Source organism: Mytilus edulis, chromosome 10 (assembly GCF_963676685.1).
Source record: "Mytilus edulis chromosome 10, xbMytEdul2.2, whole genome shotgun sequence".
In the NCBI taxonomy this organism is placed as follows: Eukaryota; Metazoa; Mollusca; class Bivalvia; order Mytilida; family Mytilidae; genus Mytilus; species Mytilus edulis.
The window spans coordinates 38443616-38469741 of NC_092353.1; the positions used below are offsets into that span (position 1 = coordinate 38443616).

General features: G+C 31.1%; 1 protein-coding gene across 50 annotated transcripts in view; it reads left to right on the forward strand.

Moving 5' to 3' along the window:
* The window catches only part of LOC139491093 (ensconsin-like), a 62117-nt gene extending 36812 nt beyond the window's left edge, over positions 1 to 25305 (forward strand). For 29 of the 50 annotated variants that reach the window (XM_071278404.1, XM_071278412.1, XM_071278419.1 and 26 more), the window contains 9 exons: positions 602 to 823; positions 1464 to 1631; positions 3385 to 4124; positions 4482 to 4662; positions 5626 to 5730; positions 6162 to 6215; positions 6668 to 7113; positions 20832 to 21097; positions 21758 to 25305. In XM_071278404.1, coding sequence (XP_071134505.1) covers positions 602 to 823; positions 1464 to 1631; positions 3385 to 4124; positions 4482 to 4662; positions 5626 to 5730; positions 6162 to 6215; positions 6668 to 7113; positions 20832 to 21097; positions 21758 to 21768 — 2193 coding nt within the window. In that variant the 3' untranslated portion in view covers positions 21769 to 25305. The remainder of the gene's footprint in view (positions 1 to 601; positions 824 to 1463; positions 1632 to 3384; positions 4125 to 4481; positions 4663 to 5625; positions 5731 to 6161; positions 6216 to 6667; positions 7114 to 20831; positions 21098 to 21757) is intronic. The other 21 variants (XM_071278449.1, XM_071278430.1, XM_071278437.1 and 18 more) reach the window with 1 other exon arrangement.
* Positions 25306 to 26126: the final 821 nt, after the last annotated feature.

The window sequence follows — 26126 nt, forward strand, 5'->3', positions numbered from 1 at the left end:
AAGATTAATAAAAAAAAACCATATTATACAATTAAAAAACAAAATTATTGTGCTTAAATGTCTATTACAGATAATTGTAATCATCTTTAAAGCCTTAGTAATATTTAAATGACTTGGTCATTGTATGTCAAATGTTGATGGTCTTAGGTTGAACCCATTCTGGAACAATCAAAAGAATTGAATTGTACTTACTAGTCTTTTAGCCACACAAATTTTAGAGAATAAATATAAAGCAATGACTTGTTTGCTTCAATTCCAAATAATGCGTCCAGATGGGTATTTCACTTAACAACCTTTAGAAAGCAGGATTCATTTTCATTTTGCACCTTCTTGTTCTTGTTCTGAATTTCACTGAATATTTGTTTCTGCTAGTCAAACATTTGTCCATCTTTGACTTCAATATTACTTAACTTTTATTATTATTTTAACTAATATTTGATCATTTGAAATATCTGTCAAAAAACAAATAAAAGGTGGTTTACATGTTGTTGACCAAGTTTACTGCCTGCTTTAAAAGAATTTGTGGCTCTCTTTAAAGATTGACAATATCCCTGATATATAAAATAGTTATTTACATAGATGTTGTTTATTGTTTTTTCAGGACGACAAGAAGAAATTTGACCCCAGAATATTATTGGCAGAGAAGAGGAAAGCTGAACAACAGAAGAAAGCAGAAGAGGCCAAAAGAGAAGGCTCACCTGAGAAAACTGACAAATCCAAAATGAAGATGTCACAGAGTTCCATTGACAGACTTTCGGCACCAAAACAGGTCAAGGTCAAAGAAGATACACCCACCAAACAAGAACCAGTCAAAGCAACACATGTTAGTATTACAGTGGGTCTAGACATTGATAGTCTATCAGTAAAGGCTAGGGGCAGAGGTTGATAAATCTATATAACATTATAATTCGAATCAGAACTTCTGTATGTAAATAGGGTATTTAAATCTTTAAAAGTGTCAGAATATTATAATATTTTTAAATTCAAAAAATTGTACAGAATATAAAAATAATTTATCTTAATATAAAGAAGTAAAAATGTGAGATACAGAAAATTTTCGGTACTATATTTACAACTTATTAGATTTAAAGTGAAGGCTGAATATATGTTATGTAAAGATCTTACTCAGAAGACTTGTAATAACAAATTTTTTGAAGAAAAAAATGGATAGACTCCTTTCAAACAAAAGCACAAAAAAAAACATGATAAAGTGCATGTGCATTTTGATATTTACTTCACAATTGTTTAAATAATCAAAAGGGGATTATTTTTGTTCTGGCCTTCAAAGTTGTGAGTTTATAAAGCCATGAAGTGTGTAAATGGTATTTGATATTTGTGATCAATAAAATGTAGTTAATTTGCATTATATGCATGGGAGCTTTATTCTCAGAATTTAATCCTTGTTTAATGAAAATTTATTTTATACCTAATAAACAATAACCTAGATGAGCCCTAATTTACAGGTCAAAAAGCCACCTACAGTACCTCGTACCAAAACCCCAGAAGTACCTCGAACTAAAACCCCAGCAGTATCTCGTACCAAAACCCCAGAAGCACCTCGAACTAAAACCCCAGCAGTACCTCGTACTAAAACCCTAGCAGTTCCCCGTACTAAAACCTCAGTTAAGAAGGTTTGTTGGTGCATGTGTTGTATTAACAGTTTGGTATTGCTTTGGCTGTACATTCAGTCTGCATACAATGAATGGACTTCTTTTTCTTTCTTTTATATTTCTAGTTTCTTGGTTACATTTGACTTAAACCTTTAATGTGATTTGTTTTTTGTGATTTGAAGTTGTCATTTTGTAATTAATTTGATTTGATTGTTATTCTTAACTAGAGTAATTTGAATTAAATTATTAATAATTTTGCATAATGTGATATGTTTTAGCTTGGTATTGTATTAAAATATTAGTCAGTTTGATATAGATAAACAAACAAAAGCAGCCTTACAGGCTGTGTTAGAATTTCTGTAACAACAGCATTTAAAATAAACATGATAAATGCATAGATTTACTTTAATGGAAATGAATTTTAATTGTCACTGCAACATAAACCTTTAGCTCACTGTCTCTTGACTTACTTTCTATTTCAAAATATCACCACGACAAATATTAATTTTGTCTATGTATAAAATCAGATGGATTCATAATTTTTTTTCATTTACATTTCTCTTCTACAGTTTATTTATTGCACAAAAACTTCAAATCTATCTAGTAGAATAACTGCAACAGTAAATTAGGAATTAACACTGACCGATGTGATTTCCTTGTATTCATTTCCAACATCTTTCATACAGCACAAAACCAATCTACATGCAGTAATTAAGCATTTTGCACTAGAACAATAAACTACTAATTGTCTTTCTTGACAAAATTTTTTTTTTTTTAATTTTCAATGATATGCTGAAAGATGGATTTTTCAATAATATGTTTGACTTCTATTCATTGCAAGTAAAATTTCAAAAGCTTTTTCAAGAACATTTAGATTGCCTGAAAACCTTTATGTGCGTCTGGTGTATATTTAAAATTTAGTCCTGGTATCTATCATGTCTATGATCAGTTTATTTATATGTTAAATGGGTTGAAATCAGCTGTATTCGTCTTTATTGTTATGATTGTTATTAGAAATTTGACCTCTTTTTAGATGTCAAGTTTAGTTATAGAGGCAGGGGGGAAATCTTATCAAAGACTTAACTGTAATGGTTGAAAAAGTCTATTAAATATGATTAATCTTTCTGTCAACATTTGTAACCATTCTGATCTGTCCTAACTTATAAAATATAAAACTTCAGTCTGAAATATCACTGTATGAAAAATATAGAAATATTTACTGAAATACATTTATTTAAAAGTTTGCAGCAATGATAGGCTGCTTATTTTATTTCTAGTCAAGAGAATTATTCATGTACTGTAAATTCAGAAATTATTGTATGCATTTATTTTTGCAATTTTTGAAGAATGGACATAAATATGAGATTAATTATTGAGAGTTCAAGAAATTCTCCATTTTGAATCAATATATCCTAAATCAAAATGAGATTGCTTATTATTGCAGTACTCACCAAATTGCATTATTCCTATTGATATAAACCTCATGATAATTTCTGAACTAAATATATTGTGTGAAAACCAATGAAACAGCAACTTGTCAAAGATTACTAGAAAGAAGGTTGACTTTCATAGCACATTAATGTCTTTAATATTGAGAAGTGAAAAATATATATGGCAAGATGGAATAGACTACTAACAGACATGAATCATGTAAAACAATGAAAAAGAAACAAAGAATCGTCTTATGATATTTAAAATTACTGTTTATAGATAAAAATAATAAATAGATCTTAAGTTTTAAATGTTTCAAAATTTGTTTTAATTTATTTTTTAGGCCAAGCCTACCAAGCAGAAAGGAAAAGAAAACAAAGAAACATCTATGAAAGACAAAAAGACTGGGAAATCTGAAAAGATTTCTAGTACAGAAAAGTTGGATGTTAAAGAAGAGGGCAAACCTCGAAGTAAACCTTCTACTCCAACAAAACAAGTTCGCTCTAAGAGTGGCAGTCCTTCTAAGATGCAGGTTTCGTTTGATTCCTCCCTTGTTTCTTCTACTGATGCTATCAGCAATGATCAGCTTTTTGAATCAATAGAAGATGAAACTCTTCCCGATTTGGGAGATTCTTCCCCTGACCATTCAGCATCATCAGATAGAGAGGGACTGAAAGTTGAAAATCTAGACGACAGCCTCAACAAAAGTATCGAAGAAATTCAAGACATGGAAATTGTGGCTGGTAATTTTGAAGGTGAAAAGGAAGGTGTGGTAGAAAAGAGCAGTTCTCCAATGCCAGATGTTGTGCCACATGTCGAGGAATCAAAGAACGAAAGTGATGAGGAAAAGGTTGTAAAGTCGATTCCCGTGATTCTGGAGCCAGCGGTAACTTCTACTCCTTCCAGAGAGGCGAGAGATTTATCACCAGCCTCTAAAGCCGGTACACCTGCATCAGCCTCTAAGTCACAGAAAGAACTGGAACTGGAAGAATACAGAGCTAAACTAGCTGAGAAGAGAAGACAAGCCAGAGAAAAGGCTGAACGGGAAGCAGAAATTGAGAGACAAAAACAAGAACAACTAAGGTACATTGTTTTATCAATTAAGCTGGAAGTGTATTGGTTAAGGATCAAAATAAGCTAAAAATATTGATAGGTCATGGATATCCTTTTCGAGACATTTGATTTATAAAATAAGGCGGGAAAAGTCTGAGTCAGCCTTTTCCCGCCATATTTTATAAATCAAATGTCTTGAAAAGGATATCTTGTATTGTATGGAAAAACACCAAGGAGTCTGAACATGAAACTTAACCTCACCCAAGTACATCCTTAATCATAACTGTTAGCCAATTGATTTTGTTCCTTTTAATTCACATTGTTTAATTTTTAATATGCTTAGCGCTCACTGGTATAATCAAAACTGTTCATATCATGTATTTATAGACTTGAGGAAGAAGAAAGGCAAAGAAAGGAAGAAGAGGAAGAAAAGAAAATTGAGGAAGAAGCAGAAAGATTAGCTGAGGAGGCTAGAAGAATGGAGGGTGAGAGATTGAGAAAAGCTATTGAAGCAGAGGAACTGAGGAAAAAAGAGGAAGCTGAAAGGACTGAACAAGAAAAATTAGCTGTTAGTTTATACATTTTTGTTTTTTAGTACCAAGCTGAGACTATATGAACTATGTGAATCTCATACAAAATTCTAGCAAGTCCTGCATATTATTACTCCCAAACTCTAAAAGTTGGAGCTGAAAATTGTATATTGTTATCCCATTGTCTATTTGTTAATGTATTCTACTTTCAACAAACTCTTCTTAAAAACCATTCAACAGAAAGACTTCATATTTTTTTTAACAGATTGAGAGTGAAAAGCTGTAATGTGTATGTGCTTTTGAATCTGTCAGCTTCCTTCTTCTAGTCTGACATAGCTTAGAATTTTCGATATGTTGAATGAAGTAAAAACAATTGTCATACTTTTGGTAGAAACTAACTAAGTTAATTAAAATGGACAACAATGAGTTGTAAAGTGAAAGCACTTTTCAGATCAGACAGATACCTACTTCCTGATTTCATATACTTTAAGTTATGAATGGGAGCATGCTTAGCCTTACTTGTTATTACAGGAAATTGTAGAGATATATATACTGGTTCAAGTTGTCTATCTGGTTTATAAGTTTGTGCCATATTTTTGTGAGAAACATCAGACAGCATCTTTATATTGGTTCAAATCTTCGATAGGCTAATCTCTACACTATAACAAGTTTCAATGATCAAATACCTTGTCTGACAATAATGTGTTCATGAATTCTTCTGAAATGTTTACACACTACTGGGTTATAATAAAAGACAACCTAACTGATTATTTTGGCGATTTTCCAAATTGGTTTTTGCAGAGTTATAGAACTTTAAGCATAAAAAGCTATGCAACTTTTTACATGACTGGTGTTAACTTGTTAGGCAAACAAGTTAACACCAAAAAAATTAACACTAGTTATGAAAAATCCTATTTTTTTATCAGAGCACTGATAAATGTAATAAGATTTCTTATGAATTTTTGTCAGGCTTAGGACTAATACTATTTTATATTTTACAGAGGGAAGAGGCTGAAAGAAAACAGAAAGAAGAAGCAGAGAGAATGGAGAAAGAAAGAATAGAGAAAATTAAGAGAGATGATGAGGAGAGAACAGAAAGGAAAAAGGTATTTAACATTACAAAGTAATCACCTTTCTAGAAGAACAAAAGTAGGAAATTATGAAGTACTTTTGTGCAAACTCAAAAAGAGTTGAATGAAACCAAAAGAAAATGTTAGTCACTCTATATAAATAGTCTTTGAACAAGTTTGCACCCAACATCACAACATCAACAGCATCAAACATGATCTTGATGATATGTTTTCAGAAAAGCTGTTTTGAAATTGAACACCATGAAACAAATGTGCAGAAATTGAAATTGAAAGTTCGATAACATTGAAATGTATGGGTAATTGTCCCACTAGCATGCACCCAGAGTTGACACATCTCAAAAGGTTCAAACTATTTTGATTTGATTTGGGATGTGTAATAAAAAATCAATTTTGTCTAGATCTATTAAAGATTTAATTAATTTTATACACTTTTATTTATTTTTCAGAAACTAGCTGCAATTATGTCCAAAGTTAAATCAGATAAAAATCTGGCTTCACATGTAAGTGATCAGAATATGTTTATAAATAGATTACTACATCAGATTACACTTTGAAGAGTTATAACTGAGAATGGGTTTTTGAATTTTTGCAATATTGGGGTTTATATTTTTTCAGATTACTAATATATAAAGTAATGTAGATAAAATGGATTTATTGCATATAAATATAGGTATACATATGATTCAAACAAATTAAAATTCATAATAATATTTCAATTAAATCAAGCTATAATTTGACTGTCCTCAGATATGATTCTTTTGAATCTGAGGTCTAGGTACCTTTTAGCTAACTGGAATTAGTACAAATTTGAACAGCTAAATGCGGAGGAATTTGAAAAAGAAAAATCTACTGAATTGTGAAATAAGTAATCTACTACATGTTTAAGAATTTGTTTACAGGTATTTGAAGTATGAATTTACATGGATAAATCATTTATTTCTATTTTTCCTAGGGATCCGATTCAAACTTGTCCTCAATGTCCATGTCACAGAGTTTGACCAACCTGGTTTCAAATGAAGAGGAACAACCCAAAGAAGAACTTACAGTCACAACAGATTCTACTCCAAAATTCAAATCCCCTTTGTTACAAAAACTGGCTGAAAATAAACAAAATGGGGGTGAAACTCCAAAATTCAAATCTCCACTTTTACAAAGTTTATTAGGAAAGAAAGGACGATTGGCAGAAAAACTGGAAGCCGAAAAATCGGAAACAGAAACTGACTCTGATAGAAGTGATACAGACACAAAAGTTTCTACAGAAACAAGGGAGATAAGTCATATAAGTGCTGATTGTAATAGTGACGCTAGTGATAGTAGCGACAATAATTCTGTGATAAACGCTGATACGTTAAACAATGGTATTCATAACGGACATATAAAAGAATTGGTAGATTCTAGGTAAGTCTAATGACAAAGTTATGTAACATACTGAAAAAAATGTGTATGGTATTGAAAGTATGGGGTTTACCATCAAAACAAACACTTTATATTTTTCATTCATGGAGTATTGACAATAACTAATGTATTCATCAAAGTTATTGAAAAATAGAAATGTCCCTTAATAACTAGCTTGCTTGATTTGTATATACAATAATGACCTGTATGCTTGATTTTGATATACAAGCATATGCCAAATGTTAAAGAAATCCTTTGACTTTGTTAGTATTTTCAAAAAGTGGGTGTTAAAAACCTAATTTAAAATGTTTTCGATTGGAGTTGCCTGTTTATTGCATTACTTTATTATTTGTTTTAATTGGTGTACATATTGCATTAAATGCAATCATATGCCTTAAGTAACTGGCTTGATAGCTATATTTTCCAGACCTCATTACTTTTGAGAGAACATAAATGGTGTATTGAGGTGAACAGTCTCTTCATCAAAAACTTAAGTTTCAAAATGATGTATATATGTATAACCATACTTATTAAAAAAAATGTGTTATAGTGAAAATGACCTACATTTTAATTGAATAATCCATCTGTTTTATAAATGACACAAGACCTCATAGAGACATCATAGAGAATTTAATTGTCATCTGTGGCCAAAAAGCATCTAAAGTAATTTTTAAAATTTGAGTTATCTTCCTTTGTTCATTATTGTAGTTGTGATAACCTGCACTCATGGATAAATTGATTAAGTTTTGGTCATTTAAGGGGGTTCATGGGTCTAAATCATTTATATAGGATTTCTCTATATTTTTCTATAAATGAACTTTATCTTATAGTTAATAGAAAAATAAAATAAAAAAATGGGGTCACCGTTCATTTGCGTTCACAATCTGCCTTCGAAAGAAGCATACATCTTTGTAAAAGTGGTTTATTTCTGTTGAACTAATAGGAGAAATAAAGGTAATATCGAAAATAAAAAAAGAAATTTATTACAGAATTCGCTCAAATTTTACAATAATTTAGTTTAAGTACAGCATATATCAAAATTATATTAAAAAATATAGATCACCGATGAGTTAAAAGAGATATTTCAATTTTAAAGCCAAAAAATGGCATTTTTCCACCAAAGGGAGATAATTTGGAACTTTTTTCAATGATGTTTACATTTTAAAAGTCATCTGGGGCCAACACGAATTAATTGTTTTGAATGTTTTTTATACCATATGATAAAGTAACAACTACAAAAGGTAATAAATAAAATTTGTAATGTAAAACAAATGTTTAATTTTTTTCTGAAATTGTTATACCCTCGAGCCTCCTGAAGCACTGCTTTTGAGCTTTTTTGTAGCAGCCAGTTTTTATTGGTGAGAGAAGCCAGAGTTCACAGAAAAAAAAAACAGTGACCTTCAATGGGAAAACTCAAAATCCTAATTAATTAAGATTGAAGTCAAGTGTAGAAGCGGGATTCAAACTCACAACTACAGTGGTGACTGGCTAGTGATTACAGTAGTAACTACTTCGGCCACCGAGGCCCCATATGGATAAATTGAGATATCTCTCAATAAGAAATATTTATCCCATTGCTAATTGATACATTTTGTACACTGCAAACTTTTATTTCACATTGCAAAATGAATACAATCTTGACCCATTAGTGGTAACACGCACTTTGATTAACCTAATCTTTCAACATAAGTTCATTGTTTTTGGTTCTACTAGACTACTGGTAATCTGCTAAATAGAAGGTTATATCTAGGTATAAAGATCACACATTTAAACTTTAACAATTATATTTGTATTACCTAAGGTTATTATACTTCTGTAAAGTCATGACTACGAATAAATAATGCTACTAGATGCTAAGGAACAAATACATTATTAATTTGATGTTATTGTTAGCATTTATATTCATAACAGATGAAATAGCAGAGAAATGAGATTCTTAGAGATATATAAAGAAGATCTTGGGAAATATCAATGAGACAGCTCTACCTACTAATGATAAAAAAATTGTTGAATGAAATCAGATCTTTGAAAAACCTAAATATGAACATATACATGTGACTTCATATATTTATACTTATACATGTATGCATGCCATGATGCATTGCAGTTAAAATTTTAAAAAAATAGAAATATAATACATGTAGTGACGGTCTTTGTACTGTTATACCACTGTCCCAGGTTAGGGGAGGGTTGGGATCCCGCTATCATGTTTAACCCCGCCACATTATTTGTATGTGCCTGTCCCAAGTCAGGTGGTTGTCGTTTGAATTTGTGTTACATATTTGTTTTACGTTCATTTTTTTACATAAATAAGGCCGTTAGTTTTCTCGTTTGCAGACTACACGAAATACGTCGGACCATCAGACAAATCTGGTGAATAATGGATCGGTCTGGTAAAATTTTGTTGAATTCCGGTCGGAATGTCCGGTGTTTTTTTTCATGGATTTTTCTAACATTCTAGCAAAATTGCCGAACGATGTCAAATTCATTTTTAGCTCACCTGGCCCAAAGGGCCAAGTGAGCTTTTCCCATCACTTGGCGTCCGTAGTCGTCGTCGTCGTCGTCCGTCGTCGTTAACTTTTACAAAAATCTTCTCCTCTGAAACTACTGGGCCAAATTAAACCAAACTTGGCCACAATCATCATTGGGGTATCTAGTTTAAAAAATGTGTGGCGTGACCCGGCCAACCAACCAAGATGGCCGGCATGGCTAAAAATAGAACATAGGGGTAAAATGCAGTTTTTGGCTTATAACTCAAAAACCAAAGCATTTAGAGCAAATCTGACATGTGGTATAATTGTTTATCAGGTCAAGATCTATCTGCCCTCAAATTTTCAGATGAATCTGACTACCCGTTATTGGGTTGCTGCCCCTGAACTGGTAATTTTAGGGAATTTTTGCTGTTTTTTGCTATTATCTTGAATATTATTATAGATAGAGATAAACTGTAAACAGCAATAATGTTCAGCAAAGAAAGATTTACAAATAAGTCAACATGACCAAAATGGTCAGTTGACCCCTTTAGGAGTTATTGACCTTTATAGTCAATTTTTAACCATTTTTCGTAAATCTTAGTAATCTTTTACAAAAATCTTCTCTAAAACTACTGGGCCAAATTAATCCAAACTTGGCCACAATCATCTTTGGGATATCTAGTTTAAAAAATGTGTGGCTTGACCCGGCAAACCAACCAAGATGGCGGCCATGGCTAAAAATAGAAGATAGGGGTAAAATGCAGTTTTTGGCTTATAACTCAAAAACCAAAGCATTTAGAGCAAATCTGACAAGCAGTAAAAGTGTTTATCAGGCCTAGATCTATCTGTCCTGAAATTTTCAGATGAATCGGACAACCTGTTGTTGGGTTGCTGCCCCTGAATTGGTAATTTTAAGGAAATTTTGCTGTTTTTGGTTATTATCTTGAATATTATTATAGATAGAGATAAACTGTAAACAGCAATAATGTTCAGCAAAGTAAGATTTACAAATAAGTCAGCATGACCAAAATGGTCAGTTGACCCCTGAAGGAGTTATTGCCCTTTATAGTCAATTTTTAACCATTTTTTGGTAAATCTTAGTAATCTTTTACCAAAATCTTCTTCTCTGAAACTACTGGGCCAAATTGAACTAAACTTGGCCACAATCATCATTGGGGTAACTTGTTTAAATAATGTGTGGCGTGACCTGGCCAATCAACCAAAATGGCTGCCACGGCTAATAATAGAACATAGGGGTAAAATGCAGTTTTTGGCTTATAACTCAAAAACCGAAGCATTAAGGAAAATCTGACAGGGTTTAATTGCTTATCAGGTCAAGATCAATCTGCCCTGAGGTTTTCACATGGATCGGACAACCCGTTGTTAGGTTACTGTCCTGAATTGGTAATTTTAAGGAAATTTTGCCGTTTTTTGTTATTATCTTGAATATTATTATAGATAGAGATAAACTGTATACAGCAATAACATTCAGCAAAATAAGATCTACAAATAAGTTTACATGACCAAAATAGTCAATTGACCCCTTAAGGAGTTATTGCCCTTTATATTTAATTTTTATACGACCGCAAATTTTGAAAAAATTTTCGTCGTATATTGCTATCACGTTGGCGTCGGCGTCGTCGTCGTTGTCGTCGTCGTCGTCGTCGTCCGGCGTCCGAATACTTTTAGTTTTCGCACTCTAACTTTAGTAAAAGTGAATGGAAATCTATGAAATTTTAACACAAGGTTTATGACCACAAAAGGAAGGTTGGTATTGATTTTGGGAGTTTTGGTCCCAACATTTTAGGAATTAGGGGCCAAAAAGGGCCCAAATAAGCATTTTCTTGGTTTTCGCACTATAACTTTAGTTTAAGTTAATAGAAATCTATGAAATTTTGACACAAGGTTTATGACCACAAAAGAACGGTTGGGATTGATTTTGGGAGTTTTGGTCTCAACAGTTTAGGAATTAGGGGCCAAAAAAGGGCCCAAATAAGCATTATTCTTGGTTTTCGCACAATAACATTAGTTTAAGTAAATAGAAATCAATGAAATTTAAACACAATGTTAATGACTACAAAAGGAAGGTTGGTATTGATTTTGGGAGTTTAGGTCCCAACAGTTTAGGAATTAGGGGCCAAAAAGGGACCCAAATAAGCATTTTTCTTGGTTTTCGCACCATAACGTTAGTATAAGTAAATAGAAATCTATGAAATTTAAACACAAGGTTTATGACCATAAAAGAAAGGTTGGGTTTGATTTTGGGAGTTTTGGTCCCAACATAATAAGGGGCCCAAAGGGTCCAAAATTAAACTTTTGTTTGATTTCATCAAAATTGAATAATTGGGGTTCTTTGATATGCTGAATCTAACTGTCATGACTGTGTATGTAGATTCTTAACTTTTGGTCCCGTTTTCAAATTGGTCTACATTAAGGTCCAAAGGGTCCAAAATTAAACTTAGTTTGATTTTGACAAAAAATGAATCAGTTAGGTTCTTTGATATGCTGAATCTAAAAATGTACTTAGATTCTTGATCATTGGCCCAGTTTTCAAGTTGGTCCAAATCGGGGTCCAAAATTAAACTTTGTTTGATTTCATCAAAAATTGAATAAATGGGGTTCTTTGATATACCAAATCTAACTGTGTATGTAGATTCTTCATTTTTGGTCCTGTTTTCAAATTGGTCTACACTAAAGTCCAAAGGGTCCAAAATTAAACTTAGTCTGATTTTAACAAAAATTGAAATCTTGAAGTTCTTTGATATGCTGAATTCAAAAATGTACTTAGATTTTTTATTATGGGCCCAGTTTTCAAGTTGGTCCAAATCAGGATCTAAAATTATTATATTAAGTATTGTGCAATAGCAAGTCTTTTCAATTGCACAGTATTGCGCAATGGCAAGAAATATCTAATTGCACAATATTGTGAAATATCAAAAAAAAAATTAATTAGAGTTATCTTTCTTTGTCCAGAATAGTAAGCAAGAAATATCTAATTGCAAAATATTGTGCAATAGCAAGATTTTTTTTTAATTGGAGTTATCTTTCTTTGTCCAGAATCAACTTAAATCTTTGTTATATACAATATACAATGTATATTCACTTTTTACTACCAACTGATAAATTAAAATAATCTTTACCATTCAGTGATAACAAGCAGTTTTTTTACATCTTAATATTTTACGATGTATTTAAATGAGTAGTTATTGTTGCAAACTCCATTAGAAATTTTAATTGAGATTAGTTTTGGAATAAGGGAAAGGGGGATGTGATTAAAAAAATTGGGTTCAATTTTTCTCATTTGAAATTTCATAAATAAAAAAGAAAATTTCTTCAAACATTTTTTTGAGAGGATTAATATTCAACAGCATAGTGAATTGCTCTAAGAGAAACAAAAATTTTAAGTTCATTAGAACACATTCATTCTGTGTCAGAAACCTATGCTGTGTCAACTATTTAATCACAATCCAAATTTAGAGCTGAATCCAGCTTGAATGTTGTGTCCATACTTGCCCTAACCGTTCAGGGTTCAACCTCTGCGGTCGTATAAAGCTACGCCCTGCGGAGCATCTGGTTAACATTTTTCATAAATTTTTGTAAATTTTTAGAAAATATTTTCCACTGTAATTACTGGGCCAAGTTCATTATAGATAGAGATAATTGTAGCAACAAGAATGTTCAGTAAAGTAAGATCTACAAACACATCACTATCACCAAAACACAATTATGTCTTGAATTTATCTGTGTCCATTGTTTAATATGCACAAGACCAAGGTGAGCGACACTAGTCATCTTTATTATTCATCACAGCGATGTTTATTTTGTTCAACACTAGCTTTATGCCGAACATCGCCAACCAGTAATGTGTAAATCCAGGTAAACACATATCTGACTCAAAAACAACAATGGATGCCATCATTGGCACAACCGGAAATGTAAATAAAATCGGATCTGATTCTGGGATTGGATAAGAATAATTCCGGGTTTGCCGATTAAATACAATAAATGAATAAAAATCCAAGCAGATCACAAAATTTAGCAATGAAATATAAACACTAGAATTGAAAACCAAAAGATATATGAAAAAGAAAAAAGAAACAGGAAATAATATTTTATACAGAAACTCTAAATTATGTTTGGTTCACAAACATTGTCAAAATCCAATAAAATGGGACATTACTCTTCACTGAAATGCATTCAAGCAATTGTGCACAACTTTCATAACAACATACCCTCTTGTTACAACATTTTGTTTTAATTTGTGCATTTTGGGGAGGAGTAGGGCACAACAAAGTCATATGTTTGTTGTTTTTTGTCAGATAATATACAATTAGATGTAAAAAAAATTTGGTCTGGTAAAATTTCATTCGATCTGGTAAAGCTAGGATGTTTACCAGACCGAATGTCCTGTAAAAATAAAATTCATTCGTGTAGTCTGCGTTTGAATTGTTTTACATTGTCTTATCGGGGCCTTTTATAGCTGACTATGCGGTATGGGCTTTGCTCATTGTTGAAGGCCGTACGATGACCTATAGTTGTTAATGTCTGTGTCATTTGGTCTTTTGTGGATAGTTGTCTCATTGGCATTCATACCACATCTTCTTTTTTTATATTTGTATTTCGAACATGATCAAATGGTTTGTGAGTTTGTTGTGCTGTTCAACATTTTTGAGAATAGTTTTATCATGTGTATTCTTATTATCTGATCAGGAAAGCTATTTTAGAATATCAACTTGGCTAAAAATAAATAATTCTTTTTGAGATATCTGCACGTTTCTTTATAAAGAGCACCCAAAAAATAGGGAATGGAATATTCAACAATTCCTTAAATGTATTTATTCTCTGGCTGCATAAAACCTTTTTTGTCAGGTCTGTTTTACCCCAATTATGTTTCGACTCTAACATAAGTATGACTGACAACCAACATTAAACTCATAAAATGTTCCATCTTCACCAATTCAAGATGGCAGCAGTTATGCACCTGAAGAATGGAAACATAAACATTATTATTGTTGATTTGAATACTAGTGTTAATAATTAATTAAGGAAATAACCAATACCCATGGTTACAGACCTGTCAAGATGGGAGTTTCATCATAAATGGATTCTTTAATACTCAGGATATACACACTTTAAAATGAGAAAAAAAGATATAAACAAATGAATGCTTTCCTGATAAAAACTCGTTATTGATAATATATCTGTTGGTTGTGCTTTTTCCATGTTTCCTGAAAGGAAATGAGAAATTTATTTTTAAGTTATAACTTTTTTGTAATACATGTATTGTCATTTTACCATATGCTTACTTACTTCAGCTGTTAAAAAAAACAGTTGTTAAACATTAAAAATGAAAACATCATACATGACATATTATAAATTTCATGTGTCAGTAGCTTTTCTAAAAAGTTCAAAGTTGAATATATTTGAAAGCCAAGGATTTATTGTAAATCAAAACAGTTGAAAAGCTATATAACCAAATGGGACATAAAAAAAAGTCATTTTGCCTGAGGGAGTTGAAACATTAGTTTCTAACAATTTCAAAAAACTTCTAACAAAATTTATTAAAAAGACAATTTTAGAAAGGTTTGTTATAATTCATGTCAGTACTGATCTAATGATACCCTCATGTACTGATAGTCCACAAGCTGCGACCCAGTTCTGTAAAAAATGAAAACATGAACAAGGGATATTTTTTTTCAACTCAAGGCAAACCTCTTCAGCAATACCAAGATGTTTTAATTGTTATTCATGTTATTGATCTTAAACTCTTCACTAATTGTTCATATTGAAGGGTGACAAATAAAGTTGCTTCAGATAAATGACCAAGGCAGAAATGGTCTGCTGAGCACTGGCAGCAATGTGAGAAAGAAGTTGTATTTATTTTCTTTTTCAAATCTGTTTAAAAGAATATGGCTATTTAACATATATTCAAGTTTCTGATGTCAATAACTGAAGTGGTATATTTCTTACAAATATAGGTATCCATCAGCATCACATGATTTACCTTCATAATCTCCTTTTACAAAGTTTTTATATTTGTTTGTTTGGAAGGAATATTTTACAAATACTTGGCATATTATTGGATAGTTTTTAGAGATTTCCCTTGTCCTGTAACCGAAGGGCCTTTGAAATTTCAAGATGATATGACTGATTGGATAAAAGTGCACATGTTGGTCATGCTAGAAAGATTTCCTGTTGAATTATTATTTTTGGCACATATTGCCATCCCCTTTTTTAGCTCACCTGGCCCAAAGGGCCAAGTGAGCTTTTCCCATCACTTGGCGTCCGTCGTCCGGCGTTAACTTTTACAAAAATCTTCTCCTCTGAAACTACTGGGCCAAATTTAACCAAACTTGGCCACAATCATCATTGGGGTATCTAGTTTTAAAAATGTGTCCGGTGACCCGGCCAACCAACCAAGATGGCCGCCATGGCTAAAAATAGAACATAGGGGTAAAATGCAGTTTATTGGCTTATAACTCAAAAACCAAAGCATTTAGAGCAAATCTGACATGGGGTTAAATTGTTCATCAGGTCAAGATCTATCTGCCCTGAAATTTTCAGATGAATCAGACATTCCGTTGTTGGGTTGCTGCCCCTGAAATGGTAATTTTAAGGAAATTTTGCTCTTTTTGGTTATTATCTTGAATATTATTATAGATAGAGATAAACTGTAAACAGCAATAATGTTCAGCAAAGTAAGATCTACAAATAAGTCAACATGACCAAAATGGTCAGTTGACCACTTTAGGATTTATTGCCCTTTATAGTCAATTTTTAACCATTTTTCGTAAATCTTAGTAATCTTTTAGAAAAATCTTCATCTGAAATTACTGGGCCAAATTTAACCAAACTTAGCCATAATCATCATTGGGGTATCTAGTTAAAAAAATGTGTCCGGTAACTCGGCCAACAAACCAAGATGGTCGCCATGGCTAAAAATAGAACATGGGGGTAAAATGCAGTTTTTGGCTAAATATAACTCAAAAACCAAAGCATTAAGAGCAAATCTGACATGAAGTAAAATTGTTGATCAGGTCACGATCTATCTGCCCTGGAATTTTCAGATGAATCGGATAATCGGTTGTTAGGTTGCTGCCCCTGAATTGGTAATTTTGAGGAAATTTTGCTGTTTTTTTGTTATTATCTTGAATATTATTATAGATAGAGATAAATTGTAAACAGCAATAATGTACAGCAAAGTAAGAACTAAAAATAAGTCAGTATGACCAAAATAGTCAATTGACCCCCTAAGGAGTTATTGCCCTTCATAGTCAATTTTTAACAATTTTCTTAAAATTTGAAGATTTTCATCAATAACATTTTCCACAGAAAGTACTGTTATATATAGAGATAATTGTAAGCAGCAAGAATGTTTAGTAAAGTAAGATCTACAAACACATCACCATCACCAAAACACAATTTTGTCATGAATCCATCTGTGTCCATTGTTTAATATTCACATAGACCAAGGTGAGCGACACAGGCTCTTTAGAGCCTCTAGTCTTATTTGTGTCATTCTTTTCTATAGCATACAATGTGGAATAACTTTTATGCTATGGTACTGAAAATTGAATTTGTTACTGAAAATTGAATTTACCTTAAGAGAACATTAAGATTAAAACTAGATAGCCTATATACACACGTCTGATACATGTTGGTGAACTTGTGTTGTTGGCTTGTTGTACCTGTTATCCCTTATGTTTTTGTCTTGCTTTGATGGAGTCAAACAGCAAGAGCATTAAGAGTGTTCAAGTTGCTATGGTGTCAGAGATTTGTCAGGTCAGTTCAAGGACTTATGATAGTCAATAATATTTGGTATATAGTTGTATATAAGAATAAGCACATCTCTTTCTGACATTCTGTGGAGATTATTTGGACCTGCCCCTTAGTCATGGTCAATTGACTTTAAACTTTTTCATATTTTTCATGTTTTAAGTTTGTGATAACTTAAGGTTAGTTTAAGGTCTTATGATAAGTCAGATATTTAGTATGCAGTTTTATTAGCATTAGTACATCTCATTTTTACAGAGATTATTTGGCCCTGAACCATTGATCAGTTTATTTGAAACTACTTAATAAATATGTCAATGATATTTGGTGTGCTGTTGTATCAGCTTTGGCATATCTGATTTCAACAGAGATTAATCCATATTTGGTCCTGTAACTTTAATCAGGGTTCATTAACTTTGAATATTTTGCATTCACGGAAGCGCTTCTTTCTAAAAATGTGCTCATGGTCAACGCTGTTACAACCCTATGAAGTTACAAAAAGAATCATTCAATACTTATAATTACATTTTTGAGCTTGGATCATAAAAAAATCAGTTTTATCAAGTTTTTATTCAATTTACATGTGCACTTTTTTGTAAAACCTCGTGTCATTATGAATGGTAAATTTTATTGTGTAATGAAGTTGATTAAGGAATAACGCGAGATTGCAGTGTAGCCAATCAGAATAACGTATTATAATGAAACACATCTAATGTTATTATTATAAAATAAAAACATATAGAAGGCAAGACATATCTCTGTGTCAACAATTAATTTAAGAAATTTAGCTTTTCTCAACTAATGAATTATTTAAACTAATGTTGAAAAAGTACAGGATACCTGGATAGTTCACAATCTATTTATAATTTTAAACCTGTTTATAAAGGTCAACGAAGTTACAATTAGGTAATAATTTATCTTTTTAATCATCTTTTCACCTTAACCAGATTTTGATAAAATTCGTTTGAAGATCAATAACAGATTTATCATAAACCTATATAGGTCCAAAATAAAGCTTATGGATCAATGATTTTATTGACATATCAGGTGTGAGGTTTACCTGTCAGGTGATCAGTATTGTACAGGTAAAACATTCCAGGTAGGGTGTTTACATAGGTGTGTATTGTGTAAGACCAGTTGTCACTGATGAAGGGACCTACTACTTTGTATGCAGCTTCCGTTTGTAAGTTTTGCATACATAAATCTATGACTGGTAAATGCTAGAGGGAACATATTTTTGTCAATTTCATATCTGATAATCATATGATACAGATAGGTATCTTAATATTAAATGAAAACATTGTTCGGTTAAATTAAATTCTTTATATTCACCGCAGAAAGTTGAAATTTGCATTTTAAAGGTTTTCTAATTCAATGACATATGACATTTAAACTTAAGCTGTTAAGTTTTAAGATAATAAGCTTACAAAAACAATGGATGTACACTGTAAATATGCAAAGAATACATTAAATGAACTTAAAATTTGAGTTCTATGTATTGTATTATTAAAAAAGTTCAATGTGTATGTCACCAGGTGGTCAGTGCATCAGGTAGTGCATATATAATTGTTTATTTTGAGGATTTACAAACCTTGATATAAGTTGAAAGTAATTTATAAATTTTTATAACAGTTTTATGCATAAGAAGTATATTCTTACAGTGACATCAACTTTATAGGAATATTTAAAGTCTATAATTATAAATCCAAAGGGGGATTTAGGGTTCCAGAATACTATGCATCCCCTCTTTTTGTTGGAAAAATCTGTTAGATTATTTAGGGTAACTGTAGCAGGTCCTCTCTAAAGGCAGTCAGCCTCTCACACCCCCCTCCACCTTTACTAAAATTTATGGATTCGCCACTGAAATCTGGACAACTTTCACGGTTAAGAACTCATTAATTCAAAATTTTAAATCAAAAGCTTCCATCACCATCCCCAGCCTTCAAAGCAACAACTATAATATCTCAAAATTGAAAATTTTACTAAAGATATATATATATAAGTATTTATTCAGTTGTTTACTTGACCCACTGGTATGAACAGAAGATATTGAGATTATTGACAATCTTTAGCTCTCAGTTGAAACGATTTTGGAGCAACATGGAACAGGCTATTATTTGAACTTGGAATTACTTTTAATGATGGAATTTGCATAATTTCTTGTGCTTGAATTTTTTTAATAAATTCCATTCTGTTATGGATCCTTTGTGGTAAATAACATTCATATTGTGACTCAATAAAAAATTTGACTTAAGATGAATAAATAAAATCTAAAAGTATTTTTGTGAGATTTTGTTGGAATGATGGCAATTACTACAAGGACAGTTACAACAATACTTTCAAATTATAAAATTGAAAGTTTTCATCGCTTAGATACTATATAGTACAAACAGGTGTTTGCCAGAAAGCTTGTCTTTAATAAACCATACATAGGCATTCAAGTGTTGTGTTTGGTCGACCAAATCAGAGAAACTTCTGTTTAAATCTTTAAAATTTACTATCTCTACAAAAAGTTTGCATGGTAATAAAATTAATTGTTCCTAGAGGCAAGTTACTTTTGGTTATATTGCCCTTCTTAAAAGCGGATAATAGTTCTGTCTGAGCAAAGGTTAATTGCATTTATCAATTTAGAATGTTTAAATCAAGATTTATTTGAGTTTTGACATGTCAAAGGGAAGCAAATGTTTTGGTTGTAATGTTTGAAAAGTCAACAGGCTACTTATCATGCAAGAGAGAAAGGAATCTAGATCACTTTTACATGCTTGTAATCAGTAAAATCTGTTGTATGTGATTCTGACAACTGCATTAAAATGTTATTTATTCCTCCCTTTTTTAAGCTGTTGAAAAGTTAATCTTAGTTCCCTTTATAAAACCAAAATTGAAATCTTGTAATTTTTAGTTTCTGAGAAATGCAAACATTTTAAGGTAAAAAGTTCATGCATTTCTTAAAAATGTTTTCCCTAATTGCTTTTAATAAGATGGATGATCTATGGGCTGTCATGTTTTTTTACTTTTGACCTTTTAAAATATGTATACCATATAAAGATAAATCATTTACACCTGTTTTTTACTTGTATACCACTTTATAAGTCGTAGAGTCATTGTAAAACAAGCTGAAGAAATTTACATCTTTAAACTTCAGGAAATTGACGTTTTGTACCATTACACTCCTGACTGCAATATTCAGGAAATTTTGTTGAAGCTCATCGATATTTTCAATCTGGGAAAACCATTCATTAATACTTAAGTATATGATAAACACTTGTAACTTCTTAGCAAATGTATTTTGATATTAAAAAAAAAGAATCACCTAAATTTATCTATTTTGTACAGTTACCCACTTACAGGTCCTTGATGATGTTGATGGTTGTACAGAATTTTACGTTTTTTGAAAGTTTATTCCGACAAGTTATAAATATAGCTAAGTTTGCAGCTGTTCTTTATTTATGACTATTTATTCTTTTATATTTTCAGTATTAGTATGAGAACAGTTGACTCACTGGGGACTTCAGTGACAGATAGCTCTTTATATGGAAGTCTAACAGATTCAGCAACAACAGCTGATCATAAATTTGAACAAATTATAGATCTTGCAGTCACAAATGCTAAATATAATACAAGTGACGATTTATTAAACTGTAATACTAATATCACTTTTGACAATAATCAAGAGGAAGAAACTCTACCAAAGCCCATCATTGCCTTCGAGGAAAATGCAACCAGAAGACAAGAAGTCGCAGGTATGGTTATATTTAACGGTGTCGATCACAATTTTTCAATACGAAATTGCTTGAAGAATAAACAAATAAAAGTGTCTCATTTTTTCATGCTAAGGCCTTTAAATGTTATTATAAAGTATGTGTTTGTTACTATTTGAAGCCATACATAGTCCTACAGTTTTCTTCGTTAAACTAAGTTAAAAGTTTTAACATTGGCAATCATACCAAATCTACTTACTTTTATTAAGTTGGTAAATATGATTGTCATGCTTTCGAAACTTGCGATTTTACCTTACTTTATATTCACTTTTTATCAGAAAATTAGGTTCATCTACAAAAATAGAGAAATGTTTATATTAGACAGTTACAATATGTCAAAGAATATATTGTCCTGAACATGCATGAAATATTTGCCACTGAACGTTAAGCAACCAACAATCAATCAATCAAATGTTTAAAAATTATTTCTTTTAATCGTATATTTTTCAGTATTGGCTTCTTAATAACACATTAAACCTATTTCATTATAGAATTATAGAAATTCATATATATACTCCCCCCTCCCTCATAAATATATATTATTGTGTGTATGTCAATAGCTTTCATTCTTGATATATATTTTTATAAAGAAGAAAGGGAGCGGAGATTTCAATATTTAATAAATGTTTCATTCTTTTTCAGATTTCTTATGAAAGTGCTAATAGTTTAGTGACTAACGGTATTCACTCAGACAATTCATTTAGTGAGGACATGTCTGCTTCTGAAGTTAAAGACCATAGTTCATCATCAACTGACACATCTAATGAGTCATTCACCGAACATGTCTACAGTGAAAACTTTGAGACGGACCCTGCATCTCATAATGTTGACCATTATGAGAAAGACCCTAAGCAGGTGGAACTTGATAATATGTGGCAGCAGCTAGAGGGAGCTATGATTCAAAGCCATGATGAAATACGGGAGAAATTAACGGAATATGGGGTGGGAGACGGGGATGAGGACAGCGAATCAGAAGAGGGGCAAATATGGAGAATGGTTCAGGGAGATTCCCCTTACATGCTTGAACTAACATGAAATAGAAAACAAAGTGTAGTCATATAGGTTTTATGAAATTTGTAGATAAATATTTATTCTGTTAAACTTATTAACTTTACTAAAAAAAAAAATGAAATATGGTTATATGAAAAATAAGTCCTACTAATAAACACATGGAATACAGTCAGATAGATAATTTGAGATAACCCTAGCTAAATTAAAGCATATGTTCATTGCTACCTTGTTCTTGGATAAGAACAGTAGCATTGTAACTCTTAATATATAGATTGAAGCATTTAAACATTGACACTCATTTGTCTATGCCTGTAAATTTGGAAATTTTCGAGAGGTTAATTTTTCGTTTTGTAATTTTCGAACATTTCGCATGGGGGTAATTTCACGCAGTTTTTCTTTTCCTTGTATGATTGAAGAATATATGCGTGGAGGAAGTATGCTTTACTTCTCTATCAGTTGTTTGCTACAAAAGCGAAAAATTAACCCCATGCGAAAATTTCCAAGCTTACATTCCACAGTTCCATGTGCAATATCACCTGTGAAATCTTTACATTTCTAAATGTATTAATAAATAAAGAATTGATATTATCTATATAATATATAAGCTAAACAAAAAACTCACTAAATAATAAAATATTGAAATTAAAAATGAATTATCTTCTCTTAAAAGGAAGAATTATCTCCCTTTACAGTTGAGTGAATTATGTCCCTTGTTAACAAAAGTTTCACTAATCTTAACTTAGATTCTGTTCTGGAAATGAATATCCTAAAACAAATGTACTCGCTTTCTACTTGATGACATTAAATCTATTTTTCAAAAAGGGAACTGATGAAATGGTTATTTATTTCTCTATTAAGGTTTTATTGATGAGATGAGAATTTCATTCAAAATTTTGTCAATATATCGAAATATTATACTAAAATGACAAAAATATTCATTTGTTAAACATCTGGAATACTATAAAGAATAAGATGCAGTTTAATTTGAAGTACATGTCCTCACAATTTTCAGAATTTAATAAAGTGTTGATAGGTTAGTTAGATGCTGTATCTACATGAATGATTTGTTAGTTTAATGAAAGAAGTGCTTGATCAATAGAAAGACTGAGTGATTATTCATGTAATGGTTATGAACTTTTTTGTTTTGAAAACATAAATGGTTTGTTATTGTGAACCTTGAGATTATGTGATATAATTTTTGCTGCCACGTATTATAATAAAATTGTATTTTTATGAAATTATGACAGTTTGCCGCCATTATTACATTATTACATTATTACATTTTTTACAAACAAAGCAATGTGATTGTATTTATGATAAAAGAGTTGATGAGTGCTTATAATGTATATATATAGTTAGGTATTATTTTAATTTGTACCGATTTTTTTTCTCCCAATAGCTTTTTGTATTCCTGTTTAAGTTCTGCAGTATTCTTTCTTAAATGGACACATATGTATTCTAGTCCCTTATCTCTCAGGAATATTAAAACGAGTTCGTAGAAAAGGGCAAAATGGTATTTGTCCTGTCACAACTGAGGAAATTCAGATGCTATTGATTTGCATGATAAGTACACAAAGCATGTAGATTTTTAAATGAATTTTCAAGAGGAACAGAAACGTATGTTTATCATGTTTATACTATAAGATTTTGTACCAGTACTTCTTTTCTTAATAAATTTTGCTAATTTGAAGGAGATTCCATTGAATTCCAATTAAAATTTTTAACAAATTACAATTATTGTGATCCTTAATAGCAGTATGTTCAGAAGCAGCAATCCATGGTATATTCCTTCAGTTGCGCCAATCGATCGTCCACTCATGATTTTAGAATTACAGTTTTATAATATTTGTATGATTCCTTCATAAGAAGTTCACTCAATTCAGTACTTATCCTCTAATTGCCAAAAAACAGAATCCAAATGTTTATTATTTGTATTTGAAAATAGTAGGAGCAAAAGTTTGAATTAAGTAACTCCCATTTAAAGAAGTATTGGTATAAAGAATTACAGTATACATACAAGTTGAAATTCTAAAATGAAATCAAAACTTTTTTTATAAATTTTTTGTAGTTTCTGAAGTCCGATTTTATACTATGTCATGATTTCCAAAGCATTCACATTTATCAAGAATACGGTTGAGTACAGTTGAGTACAGTTATATTCTACAAAAGTTAAGGTGATATCTTTTTTGTTCTCTGATGTGCTCAAATACTTTTGTTACTGGTATATCTGTATTTTTGTGATACATATGTAAATGTTTATGCAAATGTGTGTGTCCCATCATTTGTTTATGTTGATTTACATGCATGTTTTACATATGTATAAAGTGCCGTTTTAAAGCCTCTTAGAAGAAGCGATTTTGGCATTCATCCATGAAATTTTAACAGAATTGTGCTATTTTGGTTGTGCATTGTAAAATCACTGAGGCTAGTATGAATCAACTTTTGTGCATGCATTCACTGTGGAAAAATATCACATATAACAGTGATGGTGTCCATTAAGAAAGAAAACATTAATTATTGTATTTGCATATTCTTTATTTAAAGTAAAAAGCTTTATGAAAAAAAAAGAATATGAAAAATCATTAAAAAAATATATAAAATTTAATAAATGATAAAAATTTCAAAGAATTACAAACTTGTGAAAAAAGTAATCAATATAAAAAGCAAAGAAAACATTAAAAAAATAACAAGTTATAATTGCAAAAATATAAAAAGTATCACATAATGCATTTAGAAAAAAAATGCATTATGAATAAGTTAGTATCTAACTTTGCCATTTAAGAATGGCATGGAAAGTGGACAAGCTCACCAAAGGTGCTTAACAACTTCAACTATTATCATATTTAAAAAAAATCTAAAATCTTAGTGTTTGTCAAAGTTTTGTAGTGTAACTTTTCTTTGTTCACATACATTGTATTCTAAAGTGTTGACAGGAAGGTTTAAATTAAAATGTAATATACTCAACTAAACCTGTTTAATGGTATATAAAATCTAACCAATATTCATTCATATTTCATTTACATGTTTTATACTGATTTTGTACGCTATTTATATCTGTGTATGTACAAGGAATACTAAAGTTAATACAGTTTTCTGTATGTTTCTGTCTGGTGGGCAGTTCCGTTTGTTTGCTTGTCCACATTATGTCTTCAGACTCAATAAAAGATGAAAAGCTCAAATTGTCAGATTTATTATCATTTTATAGTCACACAGTTTTGCCATTCAAGAAACATAATATTAAAACTCATCATCCTCAATACCAAAAACAGGGGCAAAAGATACTAGAGGGACAGTCAAACTCATAGATCGAAATTAAACTGACAACACCATGGCTAAAAAAGAAAAAGACAAACAGACAAATAATAGTACACATGACAACATAGAAAACCTGGAGCTAGAAAAGGCTATATCCAGATTAGAAGGGAAGGGGGTGTGTGCCTTAATCCTAAACATTGCAACAAATTTGCAGCTGCACTTATTGATAAATTTCACTAAATAGTACCAGTTGAAAAAAATATAATAGTTATCCAAGTGGCTGAGTAGATACTGTGGATTCATTATTATTCGTTGGATACCAATTTTCGTGGATTTCGTGGGTACCGGGAAACCACGAATTTAAATATTCAACGAATTGCAAATTTTCTAAAGGAATATATGCATACTTTGTCAAAACCACGAAATTAAATATCCACGAATATGCAAGTTTTCCACAAACCACGAAAATTGGTACCCACGAAAATAAATGAATCCACAGTAGTTCATAATGTATAGAATTGAGAATGGAAATGGGGAATGTGCCAAAGAGTCAACTAACAAAGAGCAGAAAACAACAAGGCCACCAATGGATCTTCAACACTAGTTCAGGGAAATTGATTCTTCTTTTAGCCCTAAAACATATAAATGAACCAAAATTATAACACATACAAGACTAACAAAGGCTAGAGGTTACAAACTTGAGACAGACCCATAAATATGACAGGGTTTAAACTGTTTTGTGAGA